This window comes from Oncorhynchus kisutch, linkage group LG18 (assembly GCF_002021735.2).
Source record: "Oncorhynchus kisutch isolate 150728-3 linkage group LG18, Okis_V2, whole genome shotgun sequence".
Classification (NCBI taxonomy): domain Eukaryota; kingdom Metazoa; phylum Chordata; class Actinopteri; order Salmoniformes; family Salmonidae; genus Oncorhynchus; species Oncorhynchus kisutch.
In genome coordinates, this window is record NC_034191.2 from 32,549,609 (window position 1) to 32,570,749 (window position 21,141).

General features: G+C 43.0%; 1 protein-coding gene across 1 annotated transcript in view; it reads left to right on the forward strand.

Annotated features, from left to right (window-relative positions):
• The window catches only part of LOC109909410 (neurobeachin-like), a 322,523-nt gene that overhangs the window by 130,407 nt on the left and 170,975 nt on the right, over positions 1-21,141 (forward strand). Inside the window, 1 exon segment of the mRNA XM_031795281.1 lies at positions 7,602-7,768. Coding sequence (XP_031651141.1) covers positions 7,602-7,768 — 167 coding nt within the window.

Genomic DNA, 21,141 nt, shown 5'->3' on the forward strand with positions numbered 1-21,141 from the left:
TTTCGACAATGCAGTAATAACCAACGAGTAATCTAACCTAACAATTTCACAACTACCTTATACACACAAGTGTAAAGGGATGAAGAATAAAGAATATGTACATAAAGATATATGAATGAGTGATGGTACAGAGCGGCATAGGCAAGGTGCAGTAGATGGTATCGAGTACAGTATATACATATGAGATGAGTATTGTAGGGTATGTAAACATTATATTAAGTGGCATTGTTTAAAGTGGCTAGTGATACATTTTTTACATGTATGGCAGCAGCCACTCAATGTTAGTGGTGGCTGTTTAACAGTCTGATGGCCTTGAGATAGAAGCTGTTTTTCAGTCTCTCGGTCACTGCTTTGATGCACCTGTACTGACATCGCCTTCTGGATGATAGCGGGGTGAACAGGCAATGGCTCGGGTGGTTGTTGTCCTTGATCTTTATGGCCTTCCTGTGACATCAGGTGGTGTAGGTGTCCTGGAGGGCAGGTAGTTTGCTCCCAGTGATGCGTTGTGCAGACCTCACTACCCTCTGGAGAGCCTTACGGTTGTGGGCGGAGCAGCTGCCGTACCAGGCGGTGATACAGTCTGACAGGATGCTCTCGATTGTGCATCTGTAAAAGTTTGTGAGTGCTTTTGGTGACAAAACCGAATTTCTTCAGCCTCCTGAGGTTGAACAGGAGAGGGCTCAGAACGCACCCTTGTGGGGCCCCAGTGTTGAGGATCAGCAGGGTGGAGATGTTGTTACCTACCCTTGTGAAAATAATTATGTTCTTTGTTTTTTTTTTATTGCACACTTGTTTTCTGTGTACATACATTTTATTAAGTCATACACCTTACCACCAAGCCCACTTTGGAGAATTTTGTAGAATAGTCAAATAGAATCAAATGCTTTTTTAAAGTCAATAAAGCAAGCAAAGATTTTGCCCTCTTTTTTTTGGTGGATGTGTTTATTAATGAGTGTGTGTAAGGTGTATTTATGGTCAGTAATGCAATGGTTAGGGAGAAAGCCTATTTGACATTTACTTATTACATTTTTTTCTTGAAGAAAGGTTTGAATTCTTGAATTCAAAATGCTACAGAAAACCTTTCCGAATTTGCTGTTTACGCAAATTCCCTTGTAATTATTGGGGTCTGAGTTGTCTCCACTTTTGTGGATAGGGGAGATGAGCCACTGGTTCCAGACATCAGGAAAGCAGCCAGAAGTTAAAACCATGTTGAGCAATTTAAGCACAGCATTTTGCAACTCAGGTGTTTTTCAGCATTTCATTTCATAGATTTTATTTTTTCATTTAGTTCTTGTTGGGTTACTGGGTAATCTAATGGATTTAGGTTGTTTTTAATGACTGATTCAAGGATGTTACATTTTTCTTTAATTTCTAGTTGGTTCTGTTGTAAGTATTTTTGTGGAATGTTTTTGTTTCGATTATCAAAATAAGTTTTCCAAATTCCTTCCTCTTGTATGGCTAATTCTTGTGGCTTTGTCGTGCTTAAATTGTTCCACATGTTCCAGAACTGATTTTGGTCAATTGAATTTTCAATTTCATCAAGTGTCTTGTTGGTATAATTCAATTTCTTGCGTTTCAGTGTTTGTTTATACTGTTTCAGAGTTTCAAAGTATTCATATCGTAGCTCTGGGTTGTTTGGCTGCTTATGTTTTTCATTTGACCTTTGTCTTAGGTGTTTTCTAATTGTTTTACATTCATTATCAAACCATTTTTCAGAAACATTTTGTTTTTGTTTCTGATGTTGCATTTCTTTGTTTTTCTCAAATTTGCTTTCGATGCTGCTTTTTGGAATATGCAGTTGCTGTTTTGAGTAGCCAAATTGACATCTTCTTAATTGTTTTGTTATTGTAAGTTATTGAAGAACTGTATAGAGTTCATCATTTCATTTGAGTTCAATGTTTCAATGAATCTCTCTGCACTGTTTGGATCCCATCTGTACGATTGGTTTATGTTGTAGAGTTTATTGGGCCGTTTAAAAAAAATGAATACTGACGGTTAATTTCTTCAGAAACACGTTGATCTGACTGTGATCTGACAATGGTGTCTGTGGTCTGTCAGTGAATGCACTAATGGAGGAGGGGTCAATGTCAGTGATGGCATAATCGACTACACTTGTCCCAAGAGCTGAGCAGTAAGTAAACTGATCTAAAATGTCCCCTCTGATTCTACCATTAAGCATGTACAGGCCTAAGGCTCGACAGAGATGCACTAACTCCTTCCCATTTGTGTTCAGTATTTGGTCAGGACTGTTTCTATTATTTATAATAGGGCTACTGTACAAGGAGGGGTGTCCAAATATGTGGTGGTTACCTCCCACATCAGTGTAGTCAGGCTCAGAACCTGTTCTTGCATTGAAATCTCCACAAAGAAGCACTTTACCCTCTGCCTGAAATGTAATGATTTCTGTATGGAGATTGTAAAAAAAACTGATATGATGAATCTGAAGGAGGAGCATAAGCTGCACATATGTATACATAATTGTCACAATAGATCGTACCTTTGTTAAGTTTAAGACAAATGTGATTAGTACCTTTTTTAATTTCATTCAGTGCTAATGCATAATGATGATTCCACCTGAGTCTCGGTCCCGTTTAACATTTTTATGTTTGATTGATGGTAGTAAACTTTCTCTATAGCCTGAGGGACACTAAGTAACTACAGTGGGGAGAACAAGTATTTGATACACTGCCGATTTTGCAGGTTTTCCTACTTACAAAGCATGTAGAGGTCTGTAATTTTTATCATAGGTACACTTCAACTGTGAGAGACGGAATCTAAAACAAAAATCCAGAAAATTACATTGTATGATTTTCAAGTAATTAATTTGCATTTTATTGCATGACATAAGTATTTGATCACCTACCAACCAGTTAGAATTCCGGCTCTCACAGACCTGTTCTTTAAGAAGCCCTCCTGTTCTCCACTCATTACCTGTATTAACTGCACCTGTTTGAACTCGTTACCTGTATAAAAGACACCTGTCCACACACTCAATCAAACAGACTCCAACCTCTCCACAATGTCCAAGACCAGAGAGTTGTGTAATGACATCAGGGATAAAATTGTAGACCTGCACAAGGCTGGGATGGGCTACGGGACAATAGGCAAGCAGCTTGGTGAGAAGGCAACAACTATTGGCGCAATCACCCTCGGTCTGGGAATCCATGCAAGATCTCACCTCGTGGGGCATCAATGATCATGAGGAAGGTGAGGGATTAGCCCAGAACTACATGGCAGGACCTGGTCAATGACCTGAAGACAGCTGGGACCACAGTCTCAAAGAAAACCATTAGTAACACACTACGCCATCATGGATTAAAATCCTGCAGCGCACGCAAGGTCCCCCTGCTCAAGCCAGCGCTTGTCCAGGCCCGTCTGAAGTTTGCCAATGACCATCTGGATGATCAAGAGAAGGCATGGGAGATGGTCATGTGGTCTGTTGAGACCATGACTTTTTCCCTCAGTTTCTGAGATGAGTTCAGCTTCTGCTTTTAGGGTAGCATATTCTCAATAAGCCTGTAGGCTTGAATCATTGCCTTGTATCAATACAGTTCCATTATTATGTAAGTTTACTGTTTGATACGTGTTGCTCTGGTCAGCTTCTTCAAAAATGCTGATCTGACATCCTTGGCTGATGCCCCTCTTTTTTGAGAAAGGGAAACGGTTGCAAATAACCCTTTTCCATATGTGCCCTCATTTGGTATTAAATATTAAATTTGCTCTTGGTTTGCAACTGGTAAGATCTGCAAACAGTCATTCATGGTTCTGTCCGACAAACCTTTGAAACTTTTCTCTGTTTGGATGTCTGGTGGGTTAACAATTGCTTCTTGTATTATTTTCTCTTGTGTCTTTAGAGGACTGTTTCACTTTGATCTCCTTTTTCTTCTGTCCTTATTTTGTCTTATTTTGTCTTTCTTTTCTTCTGTTAACTAGATATTCTTTGTTACCTAGCTAGCTTCTTCCAGGAGAGTCCCTAGCAACTGCTTAGAAACTGGTAAACAATTCAGCTAGCTAAGATAACTGTACAATTTTATGAAAAATAGTTACTTTTTCAAAAGCTTATCTTCTTTGTTTGTTGCATGTTTTGTCGCCTATTCAGTCTTGCAGTTTTCTTTAGTTTTTTTCCGATGTACTTCACTCTAAAAACCATGTAAATTTCAATATTTGTAGGAGCAATTTTTTTCAGCAGCTTCTGCTCCGGATCTCTCTCTCTCTCTCTCTGTCTCTCTCTCTCTCTCTCTCTCTCTCTCTCTCGGTCTCTGTCTCTGTCTCTCTCTCTCTCTCTCTGTCAATTCAATTCAATTCAAGGGCTTTATTGGCATGGGAAACATGTGTTAACATTGCCAAAGCAAGTGAGGTAGATAATATATGAAGTGAATATATAAAGTGAAATAAGCAATAAATATTAACAGTAAACATTACACATACAGAAGTTTCAAAACAATAAAGACATTACAAATGTCATATTATATATATATACAGTGTTTTAACAATGTACAAATGGTAAAGGACACAAGATAAAATAAATAAGCATAAATATGGGTTGTATTTACAATGGTGTGTGTTCTTCACTGGTTGCCCTTTTCTAGTGGCAACAGGTCACAAATCTTGCTGCTGTGATGGCACACTGTGGAATTTCACCCAGTAGATATGGGAGTTTATCAAAATTGGATTTGTTTTCAAATTCTTTGTGGATCTGTGTAATCTGAGGGAAATATGTCTCTCTAATATGGTTATACATTGGGCAGGAGGTTAGGAAGTGCAGCTCAGTTTCCACCTCATTTTGTGGGCAGTGAGCACATAGCCTGTCTTCTCTTGAGAGCCATGTCTGCCTACGGCGGCCTTTCTCAATAGCAAGGCTATGCTCACTGAGTCTGTACATAGTCAAAGCTTTCCTTAATTTTGGGTCAGTCACAGTGGTCAGGTATTCTGCCGCTGTGTACTCTCTGTGTAGGGCCAAATAGCATTCTAGTTTGCTCTGTTTTTTTGTTCATTCTTTCCAATGTGTCAAGTAATTATCTTTTTGTTTTCTCATGATTTGGTTGGGTCTAATTGTGCTGCTGTCCTGGGGCTCTGTAGGGTGTGTTTGTGTTTGTGAACAGAGCCCCAGGACCAGCTTGCTTAGGGGCCTCTTCTCCAAGTTCATCTCTCTGTAGGTGATGGCTTTGTTGTGGAAGGTTTGGGAATCACTTCCTTTTAAGTGGTTATAGAATTTAACGGCTCTTTTCTGGATTTTGATAATTAGTGGGTATCGGCCTAATTCTGCTCTGCATGCATTATTTGGTGTTCTACGTTGTACACTGAGGATATTTTTGCAGAATTCTGCGTGCAGAGTCTCAATTTGGTGTTTGTCCCATTTTGTGAATTCTTGGTTATTCAGACCCCAGACCTCACAACCATAAAGGGCAATGGGCTCTATGACTGATTAAAGTATTTTTAGCCAAATCCTAATTGGTATGTTGAAATGTATGTTCCTTTTGATGGCATAGAATGCCCTTCTTGCCTTGGTCTCTCTCGGTCTCTCTGTCTCTCTATCTGTCTCTCTATCTGTCTCTCTATCTGTCTCTCTCTCTCTCGGTCTGTCTGTCTGTCTGTCTGTCTGTCTGTCTGTCTGTCTGTCTGTCTGTCTGTCTGTCTGTCTGTCTGTCTGTCTGTCTGTCTGTCTGTCTGTCTGTCTGTCTGTCTGTCTGTCTGTCTGTCTGTCTGTCTGTCTGTCTGTCTGTCTGTCTGTCTGTCTGTCTGTCTGTCTGTCTGTCTGTCTGTCTCTCTCTCTCTCTCTGTCTCTCTGTCTCTCTCTCTGTCTCTCTCTCACATTGTTACTAGTCATATAGGAAGTGTTTTACCCAAGTACACAAACATGCACACACACGAACACACACACACAAATTATCTTCTGCCCCCTCTGTTAGTAGCTTGTACATGAGTGATGAGTTTCTTATCTTGGGGCAGCAGCCCTCCACAAGCGGCTGTTAGATATCCTGTAGTCCTCTGCTAGAGGCTCCTTGACCTGCTAGATCAACTGCCATGTCACCAGTAGCGAAGGAAGCTGCATTTCAAATGACACCATATTCCCTGTACAGTGCACTACTTCTGACCAGGGCCCATAGGGTGTCATTTGAGAAACACCCAGAGATTACCTGGCCCTCATCCTTCCTCTGGCCTCATCCCTTCTGTCTGACAACTCTAGACAGTCTACACGTTTCATACAACACTGTTTTTACTACATTACCCCTCACAACCCCCTCCCCCTACCCTCCATTCCCAGACAGATAGACATTTTTACATTAGGTTGGTGTCAGGAGAGTCAGGGCAGCAGCCTCATATCCTGTGAAGTGATAAATAAGGTTTGATATTTGTCACAGTGTCACATGGTAACGTGAGATGACAAGCAGAGATTGAGTTAGCTGCCATTTGAAGAATATGTTGAAGTATAACATCTGACACAATTCAAATATAGTGCCGGAAATTCAATTAACTTCCAGCTTCTGTTAGCAAATTAGATTTAGTATATGAGCAGGAAGGAGCAGCCCCGAGGCGACGTAGCAAGACAATCTTATTTTAGCGAGGAGAAGATGAAGTCAGATCCTGATCGGCTCCTCTAGAACCTAGATTACCTTGAGATGCTGCCTGCAGGAGATCACTGTGTGCATCCCAAGTGTCACCCTATTCCCTATATAGTGCACTACTTTTTACCAGAGCCATATGGGTCCTGGTTTAAAGTAGTGTACAATAAAGGGAATAGAGTGCCATTTGGTACTCAGGCACTGACTCCACTTCAACATCACACATCAACACACACCAGGTTTCAATCTATTGATGTCACACTGTTTGGTGATAATTTATGCATGTAGGCTACAGTACATGCTAGTTCTCTTTGTTATCCAACCTGCCCTTCATCCCCTGTCACAGTTTAGTTTTATATAGGGACAGATTGTTTATTATGACCCTTATGTAAACAGATGACATTAAAGCTTTCTAACGGACAAATTCCCCTCTTTTTCTCCATGTGAAACAAAAGACATTAGCAGACGGCGACAGTGTTTAAATGACTCTTCACACTAACGTGGCCCCTGCTGATGTAGTGGAGCAGAGATTGGCTCTGTTAACCTTGACAGCACAGGCTATAATATCTACTCACACGTGCACACACACGTGCACACACACACCCATAATATCCTCTGTGAATCTGTTGAATGGTTTTGGTTTCTTCTCCCTCAACACATGCTTAGCGTAGCTTCCTAGAAGGACTCACACATTTTCACACCGTTTTAATCTAATTTCGCAGGATTGCAACGGAGGAAGGACATATTAATACAAAACATAACATAGCCATGCTAACACCAGACAGACAGTTGTATTTCACAGATGCCTTTCAAGACACTCAAGGGCACCTTACCTTAAAAGTACATACAATCAGAGTGCAAGTAAAATCAAGTCCTGGTGATAGACCCTGCCCAGTTTTAGCATAATGTTAACACCTAACATTATGTTAGCATGGTGTTAGAATAATGTTAATGCCTAGCATGGTGCTGGCATGGTGTTAGCATGGCGTTAGCATGGCTATGTTTATAATAAAATGGCTCCTTGTGTTCCCTCCATAGTCCAACTGTGCCCAGTACGCTGCTGATCGGAGGGAGGAGGAGAAGATGTGTGATCACCTGATCAGCGCTGCCAAACACAGAGACCATGTAACTGCCAACCAGCTCAAACAGAAGATCCTCAACATCCTCACCAATAAGCATGGAGCCTGGGGCAGCCTGGCACAGAGGTAAGACCTAGGGCTGAGGTATAGAGGTTGGGCTGAAGGATAGGCCCTGTTAGGGCTGGGGCTGAAGGATTAGCCTTGGGCTGGAATATAGGGCTGTGCTGTAGGGTTAGAGCAATGGCTGGGCTATATACTGTATATACTGTTTACATCCTCACCAACAAACACAGAGCTTGGGGCAGCCTGGCAGCCTGGCACTGAAGTATGGACTGGGTCTGGTGAAAGGTTTAGGGCTGGGGCTACCTGGAGCTGGGCTGGCACAAAGGTCAAGCTAAGACCAGGCTGGGTAACAGAACTTCCAGTATTCGTTGTACTGTACAATTACCTGGTCTGTGAGCCAGAGAATGCAGTGCTGGGAAGCATCAGGGACCAGGTCAACCAACTCAGTAACAGTCAAAGACTGAACCCCCCTTGGGATCGACTGGTCACACAGACTGGGGGTGGGGTTTGGGGGGGGGGGGGTTGTTTGTGTGTGTGTACATGCATGCATCTGACGTGTGCGTGCGTTTGTGTGTGTATGAGAGAGGTGTATGTGTGTACTAGAAGGTGTGTGCATGTGTGGAGTGTCCTCTGGGCCTTTAAAACTACAGATCGTTGGAGCCTTAGCTCTGCTTCCCACCACACATACACACACACACTCAGTGGTTGAAGTGGGACAGTGCTGAATAGTGATGCTGAAACCACCCATCTGAGCAGTATCCATTTGTGCAACTAGGTGGGAAATCCTCTAAGGGTTCCAAAGTTGAATTAGGTGTTCCTCATGGTTTGTGATTAGACCCCTACTACTATTCTCTCTATGTTTCCCCCTGGTAATGTCACGATGACATACACGTTCATTGGGATGTTGATGCTATTGGCTATGATCTGTTCGGAAGCTTCTTAAAAAACAAGCTTTATATCGGGCAAGTCTCTTAGGTACAAATTCTGTATTTACAACGACGACCTGGCGAGTGGCAAGTGCAGCAAAGGTCCTGTCAAACCTTGCCTTGCTTACTGAAAGAACACTACTCTCACTGAAACCATAGCTTGGCTTTCTTTATTGGATTTTGAAAACACAATACAGATGATTAAATATGTTCTCTACATACAGATGGCTAGCTATGTTCAGTAATGGGATGTTGTTTACTCACATCGATAGAAAACTCATCTGGATCATATTTTGAGTGCTTTAAGAATTGTACTGTGTTTTCAGATGTTTTTATTGACAAAATACAATACACCTTCATTTAGTTTGTAAGGAGAATTAAATTGATTGATTGATTGAGGAGTGTTTTAAAGACTACTTGTACTCTGCATGGGTTTTGTGGCGTGTAGATTTAGTGATTTCGACAGGCATCATCCCACCTGACAAACACAGCCCTGGAAACAGATGCACACTGACCGTCATTGGACCATTCATCTATGGGTGCGTCTGACACCCAAATGGCACTCTTTTCCCTATATAGTGCATTACTTTTGAAAGAGGCCTATTTACCCATGCAGCTATACCTTACATAATGCACTACTTTTGTCCACGTTTAACCAGAATAGGTGACCAGAATATGGTGCCGTTTGGATTCAAACTATAGCACAGATTGAACTACAGTTGGAATTGTATTGTATTATAGATATCCTTACCTACAGTAGCAACTGAATGTATTACTTCAAATCAAATGTATTTATATAGCCCTTCGTACATCAGCTGATATCTCAAAGTGCTGTACAGAAACCTAGCCTAAAACCCCAAACAGCAAGCAATGCAGGTGTAGAAGCACGGTGGCTAGGAAAAACTCCCTAGAAAGGCCAAATTCTAGGAAGAAACCTAGAGAGGAACCAGGCTCTGTGGGGTGGCCAGTCCTTTTCTGGCTGTGCCGGGTGGAGATTATAACAGAACATGGCCAAGATGTTCAAATGTTCATAAATGACCAGCATGGTCAAATCATAATAATCACAGGCAGAACAGTTGAAACTGGAGCAGCAGCACGGCCAGGTGGACTGGGGAGAGAAGGGAGTCATCATGTCAGGTAGTCCTGAGGCATGGTCCTAGGGCTCAGGTCCTCCGAGAGAGAGAAAGAAAGAGAGAAAGAGAGAATTAGAGAGAGCATACTTAAATTCACACAGGACACCGGATAGGACAGGAGAAGTACTCCAGATATAACAAACTGACCCTAGCCCCCCGACACATAAACTACTGCAGCATAAATACTGGAGGCTGAGACAGGAGGGGTCAGGAGACACTGTGGCCCCATCCGATGACACCCCCGGACAGGGCCAAACAGGAAGGATATAACCCCACCCACTTTGCCAAAGCACAGCCTCCACACCACTAGAGGGATATCTTCAACCACCAACTTACCATCCTGAGACAAGGCCGAGTATAGCCCACAAAGATCTCCGCCGCGGTACAACCCAAGGGGGGGCGCCAACCCAGACAGGAAGATCACATCAGTTCTCAACCCACTCAAGTGACGCACCCCTCCTAGGGACGGTATGAAAGAGCCCTAGTAAGCCAGTGACTCAGCCCCTATAATAGGGTTAGAGGCAGAGAATCCCAGTGGAAAGAGGGGAACCGGCCAGGCAGAGACAGCAAGGGCGGTTCGTTGCTCCAGAGCCTTTCCGTTCACCTTCACACTCCTGGGCCAAACTACACTCAATCATATGACCCACTGAAGAGATGAGTCTTCAGTAAAGACTTAAAGGTTGAGACCGAGTTTGCGTCTCGCACATGGGTAGGCAGACCATTCCATAAAAATGGAGCTCTGTAGGAGAAAGCCCTGCCTCCAGCTGTTTGCTTAGAAATTCTAGGGACAATTAGGAGGCCTGCGTCTTGTGACCGTAGCGTACGTGTAGGTATGTACGGCTGGACCAAATCAGAGAGATAGGTAGGAGCAAGCCCATGTAATGCTTTGTAGGTTAGCAGTAAAACCTTGAAACCAGCCCTTGCCTTGACAGGAAGCCAGTGTAGGGAGGCTAGCACTGGAGTAATATGATACATTTTTTGGGTTCTAGTCAGGATTCTAGCAGCCGTATTTAGCACTAACTGACGTTTATTTAGTGCTTTATCCGGGTAGCCGGAAAATAGAGCATTGCAGTAGTCTAACCTAGAAGTGACAAAAGCATGGATACATTTTTCTGCATCATTTTTGGACAGAAAGGTTCTGATTTTTGCAATGTTACGTAGATGGAAAAAAGATGTCCTTGAAACAGTCTTGATATGTTCTTCAAAAGAGAGATCAGGGTCCAGAGTAACGCCGAGTTCCTTCACAGTTTTATTTGAGACGACTGTACAACCTTAAGATTAATTGTCAGATTCAACAGAAGATCTCTTTGTTTCTTGGGACCTAGAACAAGCATCTCTGTTTTGTCCGAGTTTAAAAGTAGAACGTTTGCAGCCATCCACTTCCTTATGTCTGAAACACATGCTTCTTGAGAGGGAAATTTTGGGGCTTCACCATGTTTCATTGAAATGTACAGCTGTGTGTCATCCACATAGCAGTGAAAGTTAACATTATGTTTTCGAATGACATCCCCAAGAGGTAAAATATATAGTGAAAACAATAGTGGTCCTAAAACGGAACCTTGAGGAACACCGAAATGTACAGTTAATTTGTCAGAGGACAAACCATTCACAGAGACAAACTGATATCTTTCCGACAGATAAGATCTAAACCAGGCCAGAACTTGTCCTTCACCAACTTACCAAATGTTTGAGCATTGTGTATATATTTCAGCATATTCCACGGAATGTTTGATCATATGCCATGCCGTTCTGATTGAGAAATTCATAAAACAGACCAACAGTAGTATAAGTAAAGTACCCATGGAAAAACATATAAGAATGAATTGTGGGCTGCTACTGTAGATTTACGTATTCAAATATTTATAGAATGTATCTCCAGGGATAGCATTAGTATTGGAACAAAAGGTTGCTGAGAGGGGGAGCATTGTAAATTATACTGAAAAACTTCAAACAAAATCCCATTTAATGGTGACCTGCTGGAGAAGAAAAATGCTGCAATATGTTCATGAGCTCAGGGCAGTGTAGCAGCTCAGCCTTATTCAATGCTACATTAACTTTCCCATTTATGCTGCTCTTGTAAAATAGAAAGCCCTCCAGCATTCTGAGGGGGCTGTCTGTTGTGTGTGTGTGTGTGTGTGTGTGTGTGTGTGTGTGTGTGTGTGTGTGTGTGTGTGTGTGTGTGTGTGTGTGTGTGTGTGTGTGTGTGTGTGTGTGTGTGTGTGTGTGTGTGTGTGTGTGTGTGTGAATGCTTGCCTGCACAGAAATTGTTTTTCCTTTAACCTTAAGTTCTGCCTGGAGACTAGCCAGAGGATATTGATCATCTGTGTGGAACGTTTTATCAACAGAATTATATATTTAATATACTCAGCCAGGTGAAACTACTGCTGATGGCTATAGTGGACATTTTGTTGCAGGTTTTTACACAATTGTAATATTTTGAATTAGTAACATAATGCATTTTCAGATGTGTTCAGAAACCATTATGACATCTGATCGTTACACTGTGTGACAAGGAGACACTGCACACGAATGGAAAGCCAATGGCTACATCCCAAATGGTACCCTATTCACTATATAGGGCTCATTTGGCTCTGGTCAACTACATGGGGACTACATGGAGAATACATGCCATTTGGGATACATACAAAATCTCTCTGCGATCATATTACCTTTTATATGAATTAACTAGATACTCTCTGTTTATCATATATGCATAGTCACTTTAACCATATCTACATGTACATACTACCTCAATCAGCCTGACCAACTGGTGTCTGTATGTAGCCTCGCTACTTTTATAGCCTCGCTACTGTATATAGCCTGTCTTTTTACTGTTGTTTTATTTCTTTACCTGCCTATTGTTCACCTAATACCTTTTTTGCACTATTGTTTAGAGCCTGTAAGTAAGCATTTCACTGTAAGGTCTATGACCTGTTGTATTCGGCGCACGTGACAAATAAACTTTGATTTGAGATGAGGTGGTAGGTGGTAGGGCTGTTTAAGGCAGTGTGACCAGCCCAGTAGGTGGTAGGGCTGTTTAAGGCAGTGTGACCAGCCCAGTAGGTGGTAGGGCTGTGTTAAGGTGTGTGATCAGCCCTGTAGGTAGTAGGGCTGTGTTAAGGCAGTGTGACCAGCCCAGTAGGTAGTAGGGCTGTGTTAAGGCAGTGTGACCAGCCCAGTAGGTAGTAGGGCTGTGTTAAGGCAGTGTGACCAGCCCAGTAGGTAGTAGGGCTGTGTTAAGGCAGTGTGACCAGCCCAGTAGGTAGTAGGGCTGTGTTAAGGCAGTGTGACCAGCCCAGTAGGTAGTAGGGCTGTGTTAAGGCAGTGTGACCTGCCCAGTAGGTAGTAGGGCTGTGTTAAGGCAGTGTGACCTGCCCAGTAGGTAGTAGGGCTGTGTTAAGGCAGTGTGACCAGCCCAGTAGGTGGTAGGGCTGTGTTAAGGTGTGTGATCAGCCTAGCAGGCTGTTGGATCATACTTTCTGCTTTTGCCCGATGATGAATGTGCTCTGTATTGAGTTGACATCACAAAATCAATAGTGTTCAAATTGAAACAGTATAGGGTTGTATTGATCCGCTGTGCTAAATCAGAACGAGAAACCTTTGATGCAGCTCTGAGACAGCTCCCCTCCTCCTTCCCCACCCCCACCCCTCCCCCTCTTTCCTTCTTCCTCCTCTCCTCCCTCTCTCCCTCCCCCATCACAGCACCCTATCAGTTTGAGCTTCATACTGATAAATCAAGTTGAAAATTGGATGTTAGAATTTTCTCCACTGTGTGAGTGAGTGATTTTCTCTGGCCCCTCGTCCCTCTGCTGTGACCCCCTGACCCCTGTCACTGGATTATAAAGTTCAGCGTTGTCAAGAGAAAGGAGACATCAAGGCAAGGCTGATGAATTCATTCTCGGATAATACATACCGCCTTTAACTACCAGTCTTAAACTATGATAATAACCATGCAAGTTTGTATTTATCTTCTTTAAGGGCTCCGGGTGTCGCAGCGGTCTAGAGGCGTCACTACAGACCCAGGCTGTATCACAGCGGTCTAAGGCACTGCATCTCAGTGCTAGAGGCGTCACTACAGACCAAGGCTGTATCACAGCGGTCTAAGGCACTGCATCTCAGTGCTAGAGGCGTCACTACAGACCAAGGCTGTATCACAGCGGTCTAAGGCACTGCATCTCAGTGCTAGAGGCGTCACTACAGACCCAGGCTGTATCACAGCGGTCTAAGGCACTGCATCTCAGTGCTAGAGGCGTCACTACAGACCCAGGCTGTATCACAGCGGTCTAAGGCACTGCATCTCAGTGCTAGAGGCGTCACTACAGACCCAGGCTGTATCACAGCGGTCTAAGGCACTGCATCTCAGTGCTAGAGGCGTCACTACAGACCCAGGCTGTATCACAGCGGTCTAAGGCACTGCATCTCAGTGCTAGAGGCGTCACTACAGACCCAGGCTGTATCACAGCGGTCTAAGGCACTGCATCTCAGTGCTAGAGGCGTCACTACAGACCCAGGCTGTATCACAGCGGTCTAAGGCACTGCATCTCAGTGCTAGAGGCGTCACTACAGACCCAGCCTGTATCACAGCGGTCTAAGGCACTGCATCTCAGTGCTAGAGGCGTCACTACAGACCCAGCCTGTATCACAGCGGTCTAAGGCACTGCATCTCAGTGCTAGAGGCGTCACTACAGACCCAGGCTGTATCACAGCGGTCTAAGGCACTGCATCTCAGTGCTAGAGACGTCACTACAGACCCAGGCTGTATCACAGCGGTCTAAGGCACAGTGCAAAGGCATCATTCCATACCCCACGACGATCCCGGGCTGTATCATAACCGGACGTGATCGGGAGTCCCATAGAACTGCGCACAATTGGCCCAGCATCGGCCAGGTTAGGGTAGGCCATCATTGTAAAATAAGAATTTGTTCTTAACTGGTTAAATAAAAAAATACATTTACTGCTGTCAATGTCATTTCTACTCTACATGGCCAAAAGTATGTGGACACCTGCGTCAAACATCTCATTCCAGAATCATGGGCATTGATAATATGGCGTTGGTCCACCCATTACACTGCCCAACTCCAATGAATGATCAGTAACATGTCAGATATTTTATTTTTTCCCCCTTTATTTAACTAGGCAAGTCAGTTAAGAACAAATTGTTATTTTCAATGACGGCCTAGGAACAGTGGGTTAGCTGCCTTGTTCAGAGGCAGAATGACAGATTTTTACCTTGTCAGCTCGGGATTCAGTCTTGCAACCTTTCGGTTACTAGTCCAACGCTCTAACCACTAGGCTACCTGGCGCCCCACATTACAGACGGTTGGTTATTGATTACAGCTGCAGCCCGGTACTAGGCTCTGATACAACATCCATTATCATTAACTTCACTCTGCTCTGTGGTTTTAAGACATATTGTATGTGAGCGCGTAGATAAATACACTACAGGACCAAAAGTATGTGGACACCTGCTCGTCAAACATCTCATTCCAAAATTCTGGGCTGCAAAATTCTCCTTTGCTGCTGTAACAGCCTCCACTCTTTTGGGAAAGCTTATTGGGCACTGATGTTGGGCGATTAGGCCTAGCTCGGAGTTGGCGTTCCAATTCATCCCAAAGTTGTTCGATGGGGTTCAGATCAGGGCTCTGTGCAGGCCAGTCAAGTTCTTCCACACCGAACTCGATAAAACATTTCTGCATCGCTTAGTGCACGGGGGCATTGTCATACTAAAACATACTGTTGCCACAAATTTGGAAGCACAGAATCGTCTTGAATGTCATTGTATGCTGTAGCATTAAGATTTCCCTTCACTGGAACTAAGGGGGCTAGCGCCGAACCATGAAGAACAGCCCCAGACCATTATTCCTCCTCCACCAAACTTTACATCTGGCGCTATGCATTCAGGCAGGTAGCGTTTTACACCCAGATTCATCCATCGGACTGCCAGATGGTGAAGCGTGATTCATCACTCCAGAAAACGCGTTTCCAGAGTCCAATGGCGGCGAGCTTTCCACCATGCTTGTCATTGCGCATGGTGATCTTAGGCTTGTGTGCGGCTGCTCGGCAATAGAAACCCATTTCATGAAGCGCCCAACGAACAGTTATTGTGCTGGCGTTGATTCCAGAGGCAGTTTGGAACTTGGTAGTGAGTGTTGCAACCGAGGACAGCAACGGGTATGGCTGAAATAACTGAATCCACTCATTTGAAGAGGCGTCCACATACTTTTGTGTGTGTGTATATATATATATATGTATGTATGTATGTATGTATGTATGTATGTATGTATGTATGTATGTATGTATGTATGTGTGTATGTGTGTATGTGTGTATGTGTGTGTGTGTGTGTATACAGTGGCTTGCGAAAGTATTCGGCCCCCTTGAACTTTGCGACCTTTTGCCACATTTCAGGCTTCAAACATAAAGATATAAAACTGTATTTTTTTGTGAAGAATCAACAACAAGTGGAACACAATCATGAAGTGGAACGACATTTATTAGATATTTCAAACTTTTTTAACAAATCAAAAACAGAAAAATTGGGCGTGCAAAATTATTCAGCCCCCTTAAGTTAATACTTTGTAGCCACCTTTTGCTGCGATTACAGCTGTAAGTCGCTTGGGGTATGTCTCTATCAGTTTTGCACATCGAGAGACTGACATTTTTGCCCATTCCTCCTTGCAAAACAGATCGAGCTCAGTGAGGTTGGATGGAGAGCATTTGTGAACAGCAGTTTTCAGTTCTTTCCACAGATTCTCGATTGGATTCAGGTCTGGACTTTGACTTGGCCATTCTAACACCTGGATATGTTTATTTTTGAACCATTCCATTGTAGATGTTGCTTTATGTTTTGGATCATTGTCTTGTTGGAAGACAAATCTCCATCCCAGTCTCAGGTCTTTTGCAGACTCCATCAGGTTTTCTTCCAGAATGGTCCTGTATTTGGCTCCATCCATCTTCCCATCAATTTTAACCATCTTCCCTGTCCCTGCTGAAGAAAAGCAGGCCCAAACCATGATGCTGCCACCACCATGTTTGACAGTGGGGATGGTGTGTTCAGGGTGATGAACTGTGTTGCTTTTACGCCAAACATAACATTTGCATTGTTGCCAAAAAGTTCAATTTTGGTTTCATCTGACCAGAGCACCTTCTTCCACATGTTTGGTGTGTCTTCCAGGTGGCTTGTGGCAAACTTTAAATGACACTTTTTATGGATATCTTTAAGAAATGGCTTTCTTCTTGCCACTCTTCCATAAAGGCCAGATTTGTGCAATATACGACTGATTGTTGTCCTATGGACAGAGTCTCCCACCTCAGCTGTAGATCTCTGCAGTTCATCCAGAGTGATCATGGGCCTCTTGGCTGCATCTCTGATCAGTCTTCTCCTTGTATGAGCTGAAAGTTTAGAGGGACGACCAGGTCTTGGTAGATTTGCAGTGGTCTGATACTCCTTCCATTTCAATATTATCGCTTGCACAGTGCTCCTTGGGATGTTTAAAGCTTGGGAAATCTTTTTGTATCCAAATCCGGCTTTAAACTTCTTCACAACAGTATCTCGGACCTGCCTGGTGTGTTCCTTGTTCTTCATGATGCTCTCTGCGCTTTTAACGGACCTCTGAGACTATCACAGTGCAGGTGCATTTATACGGAGACTTGATTACACACAGGTGGATTGTATTTATCATCATTAGTCATTTAGGTCAACATTGGATCATTCAGAGATCCTCACTGAACTTCTGGAGAGAGTTTGCTGCACTGAAAGTAAAGGGGCTGAATAATTTTGCACGCCCAATTTTTCAGTTTTTGATTTGTTAAAAAAGTTTGAAATATCCAATAAATGTCGTTCCACTTCATGATTGTGTCCCACTTGTTGTTGATTCTTCACAAAAAAATACAGTTTTATATCTTTATGTTTGAAGCCTGAAATGTGGCAAAAGGTCGCAAAGTTCAAGGGGGCCGAATACTTTCGCAAGGCACTGTATGTATATATATATATGTTGGCTTTGTTTTTATAGTTCTCATGAATTGGAAAACACATTTCACCCAATCACACCAACCTCTGATCTACCAGGATTCTGGGAACTATCTTTTGTCACATGCATTTATTCAAGTCTGATATTTACTAGGTTGCGTTGCCGAGTGAGAAGTCTGCATCTCCATTAACACCAAAGGCCTCCCTTGTCCACCACTCTCTGCATCCCAAATGGCACCCTTATTCCCTATATAGTGCACTACCTTTGACCAGAACCCTATGGATCCTGGTAAAAAATATTACACTATAGGGAATAGGGTGCCATTTCAGACAGAAACCAGGCGTTCCAATATGGCTATCTTAACAGGATGTAGAGCAGGTGGAAGGAGGCAGACAGACAGACGGACGGGGGGACGGACAGGCAGACAGACAGGACGTCCTTTGTTTCAAGGTGTCGCTGTTGACCCCAGCAGCTGACTAAACCCTCGTCCCGTCCCCCGTCCCCACCCCTGCTCTCCAGACCTTAACCCAACCTGACTGAGCTATCGATTGTCAACATTGTAACATTGCTCCTGTATAATTACTTTTTCAGTAGTGGAGGGAATGGAGGAGATAGCGGTGGCATATATTGATCCTGGTGAGGAGAGTGGAACGGGCGTTTCCCTTGACGAACAGAGTTTCATCTCTCTCTCTCTCTCTCTGATGAATGGCAATACTCTGCCTGTGGATAATAACTTAGTGATGGAATGGACCCTTCAGTCACTGGCTGCCTGGCTAAGCACTCCGCTGCCTCGCCTCGCCGGGTTATCCATTCTAATAGCAGCTCTGAAGAGCAGAGAGGAGAAGAGGAGGGGAAGATAGGGAGAGAGGTAGATGAAGGTCTCTCTGGGTCCTGTGTGAAGGTATACGGAGGACCAGTGAATATGATCCTACTGGACATGATGGTTCATTTAGAAGATGAATGCGGCAGGAACCTTAACACAGCCTTGGTGATGTCTGTCCTCTGTATCTATGTTTATTCAAGAGGGGAAACAACATATTTCATCATGGGGAGGTTAAAGAAATGAAGTTCCTTTGTTGTATCGCTCCTCTTTCTCGCCGCTCTCATTTGTTGTTGACCCACAGTACAGCAGCTCCTCCCTTGGGGCAGAGTTAACCTTGCAGCTTGATAATTACCTCTGAAGGGGAGCGTTCACACAATCATCAGTTAAAGGGGAGAAGAGAGAGCTGGGAGGTGAGCCCCACCTCTGATGAAAGCTGAATGGTCCACGGAGCTGGCAGGGAGTGAGGGGTTCAGACATACTAAAACGCTGCTGTAGACTGTAGTCTCACTGTTACTGACTGTAGTCTGACTGTTACTGACTGTAATCTGAATGTTACTGACTGTAATCTCACTGTTACTGACTGTTACTGACTAATCTCACAGTCACTGACTGTAATCTCACAGTTACTGACTGTAGTCTCACTGTTACTGACTGTTACTGACTAGTCTGACCGTCACTGACTGTTACTGACTGTCACTGACTAGTCTGACTGTTATTGATTTACTGACTAGTTTGACTGTTACTGACTATTCTGACTGTTACTGACTGTAATCTAACTATTACTGACTGTTACTGACTGTTATTGACTAGTCTGACTGTTACTTACTGTCATATCATTGTTACTGACTGTAATCTCATTGTTACTGACTGTAATCTCATTGTTACTGACTGTCACTGACTAGTCTGACTGTTACTGACTGTAATCTCATTGTTACTGACTGTTACTGACTATAATCTCACTGTTACTGACTGTAATCTCATTGTTACTGACTGTAATCTCACTGTTACTGACTGTTCCTGACTATAATCTCACTGTTACTGACTGTAATCTCATTGTTACTGACTGTTACTGACTATAATATCACTGTTACTGACTGTAATCTCATTGTTACTGACTGTAATCTCACTGTTACTGACTGTAATCTCATTGTTACTGACTGTTACTGACTATAATATCACTGTTACTGACTGTAATCTCATTGTTACTGACTGTAATCTCACTGTTACTGACTGTAATCTCATTGTTACTGACTGTTACTGACTATAATATCACTTTTACTGACTGTAATCTCATTGTTACTGACTGTAATCTCACTGTTACTGACTGTAATCTCACTGTTACTGACTGTAATCTCATTGTTACTGACTGTAATCTCATTGTTACTGACTGTAATCTCACTGTTACTGACTGTAATCTCATTGTTACTGACTGTAATCTCACTGTTACTGACTGTAATCTCATTGTTACTGACTGTAGTCTCACTGTTACTGACTGTCACTGACTAGTCTGACTATTACTGACTGTTATTGCTGGTAGTCTTACTCTTTATACGTTGCTATGCATTCATTACACAAATTATCTTATTTCTGATGTACTGTCAGCCTTTTTTTCTGAATTTACACTTTACTTTGAAAAATGAAACTTGCTACACCATCCATGGCCATATGATTGCCAGTTGCCTCGTGTTGATGTGCAGTTTTATTTAGCTGAGTCTGTCTTTAGATATAGAACAATGTGTCACCATTGTGATCAAAGCCAGTCAGTGATATAGTACACTGATTGACAGACATTTTGTTTTCAGCCTTTCTTCGTCAATTAGATGGCTGAATGTCTTTTTATACCTGACCGGTTGAAACCTGTCTATCCGTAGGGATCCATCGACTATGCTGCCTGTTTTGGGAGATGTTTGAAAGCTGATGTTGAATGTTTCTGTATTTAATATGTGTATAAAAAAATATATATATATATATAATACTGCACTGTATTTTAGTGATATGATAGGTTTCAGAAGGATAATCATTTGATAGATGATTTGTTTATAGCGAGACCATCAAGAAGTACTTTCTAGGGTTGCAAAATTCTGGTAACTTCTCCAAACTTCTTAGGTTTTCCAGAAAACTAAGTTAGAAAATTCCCGTAATCGCAAGGGAGTACGCAGGAAATCCAGCATCCTCCGACCAGTATTTCTAGAAAACCTGAGAATTTGGAGGAAATTACTAGAATTTTGCAACCCTAGTATTTCCATGCTTACATTTCAGAACATGGTTGGCATGTCCCCAGAGCAGAATGGTTTACTGTGTCATGGTAATACTGACCAGTGTATCATGTTAACAGTGACCCTAGTCTAGACCATAAACCATAGACAATGAATAGCTTCCTCTCATTGGTAGATGGACAGAGTGTGGATGGAGGAGAGAAGAAAGGACATTTGTTCTCAGTAGAACTTAATCTGAGAGCTCTGGAGTGTGTTTAGTGTCAGAGTCACACAGGGCACGGGGTGCAGGGTGTGAGGCCAGGGCTCGGGGTGCAGGGCAGGGTACCCACTTCACAGAACAAGGGTTGAGTGGTAAGACACTAACCAGTCC